Source organism: Galeopterus variegatus, unplaced genomic scaffold (assembly GCF_000696425.1).
Source record: "Galeopterus variegatus unplaced genomic scaffold, G_variegatus-3.0.2 Scaffold632, whole genome shotgun sequence".
In the NCBI taxonomy this organism is placed as follows: Eukaryota; Metazoa; Chordata; class Mammalia; order Dermoptera; family Cynocephalidae; genus Galeopterus; species Galeopterus variegatus.
In genome coordinates, this window is record NW_007726743.1 from 420,885 (window position 1) to 428,486 (window position 7,602).

Genomic DNA, 7,602 nt, shown 5'->3' on the forward strand with positions numbered 1-7,602 from the left:
AAAAAAAAAAAAAAAAAAAAAAAAAAAGAAAGAAAAACGTCCAGAAAGACTTCTTTTTTAAAAAAGAATTTAGTTACAGGGTTAAGAATTTTAAAATCTGCATGTCAACCATCTTGATTTTACCCTGATGGATATAGAGAGCAAACTAATTTGAAAATCACTTTATTGCTGAATTGTCCAGTCAAGCTCAGATCAGGAGGAACCTGAAGTAATCTCAGAGCGATTATGGCAAATTTACTTCAAGACGCTTATGCTTGATCCTTTCCATTTTTATTTGATTGCTTTCTCTAGCCCCTACTCCCAACCCTCCAACCTTTTTATTCAGAAGATGTATATATATATATACACATACACTATGGTACTGATTGAGAGATTACATCATTTGATTTTTTTTTTTTTTAACCTGCTGTTGCCTTAGGGAACTTTGCGTAGTATTACTCTGAAAATGAGTTTTAATCTTACCATCATAGAAAAATGAGACAGGTATTCATATTTTTGATTCTACATATACTGTTTATATTATAAGTAAGAATTTCTCTCCTTAGGAAGTGCTGTGTTTTCTAGCATAAACCCCCATCTAGTAAGTCTTTTGCTGTGCTGATGGAATTTTGGTGGTACCTGCTAGTCATCCATGGTAAAAGCAAGTCATTGTTAGAAACCTCATTCTCATTTCCAAATACTTGATTACTTTTTACAGGAATTCTGGCTCTTTATTCTGACACCGTTTCCCCCTTTATGCCAACATGTTTTTATTCCCCACAGGTATTCAGAAGCGTATGAGGGGTCTTCAAAAAGTTCACAGAAAGATTCGTATTATATTTTAAGTCTATTTTTCCATGAACTTTTTGATGTACCCTCATATACTTATGCAAATGTAGTAATTTTGAAGTCAGAAGAATTTCTGACTAGACTGTTAGCTAGTCATTAGAAAGAATGTTTTAGACAGGTTAAAAAATTGAGTACAGTGGAAAGAGCTTTAGGCCACCAAAATGCTCTACCCCTTTGTACCTGTATAATTCTAGATAGGTCCTTTTTCTTGGTGAGCCTTGGTTTCCACATACTTGTCTTACAGGGTTCATACGAGAACTGGTTTATGTATGAAGTGCCTGGAGTGTAGTGCTAAGCTCATCAGGAGTACCCAGTAAGTGGTAGGTGCTGTTTTCTTTGTTGCCATTGGCATGGTGTGTTTTTGGTGTTTGGCAGCTTTCACTCTTTTGGATGTTTGTCTGAAATCCATTTGGTTTAAAGGCATTAGTGTATTTATTAGTGTATTTTGATAAGATAGGCTTAAGATATTTTCAAATTATTGCCTGAAGTATGTTTTTAAAGAAAATATTTTCCAGTGGTGGAGCAGTACTTCCTTCCTTCTGCCTCTTGTACCTTTTTATTTAAGCGTTGCTGCTTGTTCTTAAATTTAGTCATTTTGTTTCTCAGCACCTTATTGTCTATTGAATGGGAATTTGTCTATTTTTTCTGTTTTCTAAAGACCTGAGCATTTTAACAAATATAAATAGAATATATGTATGAGTGTTAGATGTTCAGTTAGATATAGTAGTAATTAATCTCAGAATAAACTGTTATTTGATCTTGCTGTAAGAGGACCCAGCTGGTATTGAGTCCTGCTCTTCATTTATCCTGTTGAAATGGACATACCTTTCACTTTTTTCATTTGAGTTTTCATTTTGTTTTATAATGTCCTCTTGCTTTCATAGTGAATAGCTTGTTGTTTGACAGAAATGTTTCATGTTATGAGAACCTTCCTAACAGAATGAAACTCGTCTTATTGACTATCAAGTGCTGGGTTTAAAGAGAAGGGGAAACCTGGACAAGGAGCCATTGGGAACGCCTGCGTCTGTTTAGGGGATTTTCAGAAGGGTTCCTTTTGATAGTACGGACCTCTTCTATTTAGCTAGCGTGCTGAAGGTTGAGGTATATAATCCGTAATCTCCATCCTACGCCACATGGATTGGCACTTCTCTTTACAGATTTGCCCAAAACAAGAGTAATTCCAACCACCTCTTGTTTAAACCAGAGGTAATTTCTTACTCTCTTTAATGTCATTGGCAGTCGTTACAGATCTCTATCCGTATCGCCCAAAAGTATGGTCCCTGGTTGCTGCTGGCTGCGCTTCCTCTCCACTCACTGCTGCCTAGTTAGTGTGAAGTGATAAGAGCTTCTGTTGGAGAGGTGCCACACACTTCTGCAGACACTGACCCAGCAACTCCACCAATTTCTTTAGATCAATTCCATGCTTTCTGCAGAGCTGGAAGCTGCTGTCTTCTTCCCACTGACTGTTGCTTCTCAGTCCCCAGCACCAGGGAAAGGGAGTGAATTCAGCTGTCTGCTGGATTTCAGGCAGTAGGGATTGTGTAGGATTGCTTACTCTTCTTTGAAGCTCTGGTTGGTATTAGAGGCAGAAAAGTATTAGTGAAATAAGATTATGGGTATTGTCCAAGTCTAAGGGAACAGTGAACCTCTTTCCTTACCTTCTGCTGAGTTGACATGTCCCCATCATATCTTTGGGCTATACACAATTTTCTGGGTAGCACAACTCACTTGCTATGCAAAAGGCAGGCTTTATCACTGGTATGCCATCTTACTGGTTCAGAGTGAAAAGTGGATGCTACATTTGTGGTGGAGTGAGCTTATTAGCATTTGAAATAAGTCTTGTGACCACTATACTGTGCTAGAGAGTCCGCACTGAATAAAACATTTGCAGTGGTAAAACAGACCTACTCATGGTTGCAGTTATAAATTTGAAAATCTCCCTGATTTCTCAGTTTTCTCTAGAAGTAGCCGGAAGAAAGGGAAACTGGCAGTTAGGCAGGGTGAGAAATTGGGAAGGTCAGATATAGTGAGGGAATCATAGAATTGAAGTGGTTTAGCAAGTGGAATAGTAACTAGAGCTCTTGGTGGACTGTGAAAAAGGATTGAAGGTCATGTTGCAGGCAAAGCAGGATCAGCAACAATGAGGCTGTGGGGTGGTTGGGGCGTAGGTGGTGGTTCTTGGAGAGAAGACATCCTCATTTCAGGATCTGGAGGTGAAGCGGTGCCCACTGATGATGAGGTGATTGTGGTCTTGCCAGTGAGGAGTTTAATGGGATATTATGTTGTTTCAGGGGAGAATGTTAGAAAAGGCATTGATGTGCACTTTGAAATCTGAAGAGTTATGGCAAGGCATAGTGAGCCGTGTGATAGGATCATCTGTACACTCTAGGGAGCATTTGAGAAGTCAGTTGTAACACCAAACCAGAAAGTCACCATAGGTAGATTTTGTAAAATCTGAAAAAGGAAATATTTTTTAAAATTACAGTTCAGCAATGTTCTGGAAATGGCAATAGGGACCAAGAAGAATACCAATTCTTCTTCCTTCCCCCATGAATTAGAAGGCATAATTTGGGACCTCTTTTGGGGAAACCAAGAAGGTCATTGTTATCTTAAGGAACAAGCCAGGTTTTAGTTTTGGTGAGTAATTAAAAACCTTGGGAAGCTATTAAGAATTAAGGGACATTTTACTTAAAATAAATGAGTTAATTCCATGTTGTCTGGTGAAAGGAACAGGTAAAAGGACAGGTATAGTTATTATGAGGTAAGATTGATATTAGCTTGGATCAGAATGAAAGATTGGGATGGGAGGATAAAAAGTTTTTAAATAACCAAAATAAAGGAATTTGATTTTTGCTGTATCCAACATATGCAGATACCTGTTATGGCTCAGACCCTCTACTGGGGGCTGGGGTTACTGAATGAGTAAGATTTTGTCCTGGTGCTTGATGAGATGACACAGTGAGCTACACAGCTGCTGATAACCAGATGTTGGGCCACCTAGTGATAGTGCTGCAAGCAGGTGTGGGCCTGGGGCAGAGAGGGGAGGACATGCACCAGCTGTGTTCAGCCTTGACTGTGTTGTGCCGTCTCAATTTCTGAAATAAATAAATAAGAATAGAATAGCACTCAACACAAACTTAATTTCACTTTTTTCTTTTAGAGTGGTGATTTTACCAAATGAGACATCAAAGATAAAAGGTCCATAATCTGATTGCCCGGACTATTGCTTTCTTCATTGTTCTCTTTCAGGCTTTGTCCATACACATATGTATATGGCTGTACTTACAGCTTAGAAATATTTGTGTATTTAATATTTTGCTTCTTTTTACTTTATCTTTGGTATTTTCCCAAATTAGTTCAGTCTTAGTGACAACCATAGCTGTCTACTGTTGCATTAAATGGACATTCCCCAAAAGTGTAAATGCATAGAGATGTTTCTTAGAGCATTATCCACAGTGATGAAAACATTGGGAACATATTAAGAATCTAATACTTAAGGGATAGTTTAATTATGTATGTGTTATCAAATTTTAAGGTAGAATTGGAATGCTTGAGTGACAGATTAAATGTGAGGGTTGCAAAAGAGAGAACAAACCTTAGATTTCTAAGTGGAATCTTAACATTTTCACCTCTAATGGGTCCAAACACTATGAACATTTATTTGTGTGTGTGTGTGTGTGTGTGTGTGTGTGTGTGGCCTTATAAACAATATATATAGAATACATTAAAAAGGGGGCCGGCCCGTGGCTCACTTCGGAGTGTGGTGCTGATAACACCAAGGCCATGGCTTCAGATCCCTATACAGGGATGGCCGGTTAGATCACTTGAGAGAGCATGGTGCTGACAACACCAAGTCAAGGGTTAAGATCCCCTTACCAGTCATCTTTTAAAAAAAAAAGATGTTAAAAAGCCCTAGAATGATTTTTAATACATCATCAACAATTACATTGTAAATGATTTATAACTAATCTTTTAAAAATTTTAGATAGATATTATAATTTATTATCACAATTTGAGAATCCATTTCTGTTACCTTCGAATTTTACAAATGATGGTTCATTCTAGCAGCAAATTGCCCGACCCTCACAAGAAGAAAAAGTAGAAGAAAAAGAAGAGGATAAAGCAGAAAAAACAGAAAAAAAAGAAGAGGAAAAGAAAGACGAAGAAGAAAAAGATGAGAAGGAGGACTCTAAGTGAGTTCAATAACTAGAGTTAAATAATAACTTAAGTGGTTATGGTTATTTTTACGTAATGAAATTGAATCTATTGAAGGTATGATATTTTAGATTAAAAAAATCAGTGTGATGTGTGCTTTGACCATCTAATAGTTAGTTGACATGATTAAGATATGGAATGTTCTAGTAAATAGAACTTCTGGCTTAATGGACTTATTTGCCAGAATTGAGTTATTGTTTTTCAGAAGAGATAGGCTACAGCCGTACACACTGGTCAGCGAGCTATATTAAGTATAACTTAAGCTTTGATTTGGAATATTCCTCAGGATCTTTTTTGAGCCTCAGCATGCATCAGAGGGCACAAAAATGCTGAGACAGGAAGAGTTTTCATTTATATAGTATCTTATATTCCAGTGATGTTGATTTTGCTTGGTGGTGGTGGTGGTGTTTTCCTGGTTATAAAAGTAATTCTGGTTTATTATAGGAAATCAGAAAAAGAAAGCAAAATATATGAAAGTTAACTTATAATTCCGCTACTCAGAGACAGCTACTGTTGATGAATTTGTGTACATATAGGGGCTAGGTGGGGTCGGGGACTCAGTAGCTGGTTTGGTTGTCTTCCGCCAAGGATTAGCTTTATAATTTATATTGAATAAGTTTCACAGTGATGCTTTTTGACAAGCACGTGCACCTGTGTAACTCTCATCACACTCGTGATGTATGACATTTCCATTGCCCCAAGAGTTCTGTTCTTTACAGTCAGTTTCTCTCCCCCATCCGTAGCCTCTGGCAGCCACTAATCTGTTTTGCCTTTTTTAGAATTATATATAAATTCAGTCATACAGTAAGTGATCTTCTGTTTGGCTTCTTTTACTTAGCATAAATGCCTTTGAGATTCCTCCAGGTTGTTGCATGTATCAGTAGTTTGCTCCTTTTTAATATTTATTATTTCTGTAGTCCTTTTGGAAATTTGTAAGGTTTACCTAATTTTGTGGGAACTAAAGCATCCTATGACATGATTTTATAAGTTAGATATTCATGCCATTCTAGTTTTGTACATTAGCAAGTTACCTATAAAAGAATTTTTTAAAGAACATTTTTTTAGTTTAGGTTAGACATTTATTGTACCACATAACCAATGGTTCTGCTCATAGGGACCATTTTGCTATTTTCTTAAAACCTCTGAGTTGTTTAACAAGCATTCATTTATTACCTGTGTGAACTAGATCTTACAAAAATATGTAAGATATGTATGTAGCTCATGATCTAGTAGGGCAAAACTAGGCAAGGTACAAATACTATTTAGAAAAGAAAAATAAGCCTGGAAGTAAGAAATGAGCAGAACCAATAAAGTATGTTGGGAAATTGAGAAGAGGTCTAAGTTACTTCTGTCTTTATAGTTTGGAAGACTTTATGCAGGAGCTCTAGTGGTTAATGTGGGTGGAGTAGAGGGAACAGCATGAATAGCTGTGCTGCTTTGAGAAATGGCAGATGATTTCATTAGACTGGAACCAGTGTGCCTGAATAAGAGAGATGGAAGGTGGATTGGGGTTACATTATGTAGAGCCTTAATGAAAGCTCAAATGTTAGACTTCATTCAGGAGGCTGTGTTGTGGGTCTGTTTGGGAATACTTAGGTAGTGATTAGAATGGGTGGAGGGTTTATTGCCAAAGCTGTTCTGCTACAGTATTGATCCATTAGCAGTATAGAATGAATAGACTGGAGATATGAGTCGGGAAGGCTGTTACGAAAGACCAGGGCTGGAGTACTAAAGGACTGAATAAGTACAGTGATAGTAGAAGTAGAGGTGGTGGAATCAGTGGGAGAAATGTTCCTGAGATGGAATAACCACATCATGGCATTAGATCACATATAGTAGGAAAAGAAAGAAAGCCAAAGATGATGTCAAGTCTTTAAAGCTGAGTGATTATGACCATGGTGGTACTGTTAACACACGATTAGAGAACACAGAGCAAGAAGCAGAGTGGTGGGGATGAACACGTTTGGGGATATGTTGAGTTTGTATTGATGGGAAATCCAAGTGGCTATTTCAGCAGGTATTTGGGAAGATGGTCTATATCTTAGGACATAGGGTATGAGTCCAAAGATACAGATTGAGAGTTATCCCAGTAGAATCGATGCAAATGGGTAACCTCAGAGAGCTCTAAGGCTCCAGCACAGAAGCTTGGTAAATCCTTATATGAAAGGACGAGAGGAGAAATGCAGTCTCCAGGAGAACCAGAAGAGCAGCTGGGATATTTAAAAGCTAAGTTGAAAAGGATGTAAAGGAAAGAATTGTCCATAGTGTCATTTGCAGCAGAAAGATTAATGTGGTGAGAATTGAGAAGAAGTCATGTAATTTTACAGTTTGTAAGTCATTGGTGACTTTTGATAAAATATCTTTTTTTTTTGTCTTTTTTCCGTGTCCGGCAACGGATCGCAACCCTCAGTGTTGCCCCCATACTGGACCGGGGACCGGCAACGGGATTGCAACCCTCGGTGTTGCTCCCGCGCCTCGCTCAGCCAGTGAGCGGGAACCGGTCTGTATGTGGGATCCGAACCCTCGGCGGTAGCGCCGCCACGCTTCCCAAGCGGCGCA

The 7,602-nt window shown here is 38.1% G+C and overlaps 1 protein-coding gene across 5 annotated transcripts in view; it reads left to right on the forward strand.

Annotated features, from left to right (window-relative positions):
- The window catches only part of NCOR1 (nuclear receptor corepressor 1), a 143,760-nt gene that overhangs the window by 54,198 nt on the left and 81,960 nt on the right, over positions 1–7,602 (forward strand). For 3 of the 5 annotated variants that reach the window (XM_008570807.1, XM_008570809.1, XM_008570808.1), the window contains exon 14: positions 4,894–5,021. In XM_008570807.1, the coding sequence (XP_008569029.1) occupies positions 4,894–5,021 (128 nt within the window). The remainder of the gene's footprint in view (positions 1–4,893; positions 5,022–7,602) is intronic. The other 2 variants (XM_008570812.1, XM_008570810.1) reach the window with 1 other exon arrangement.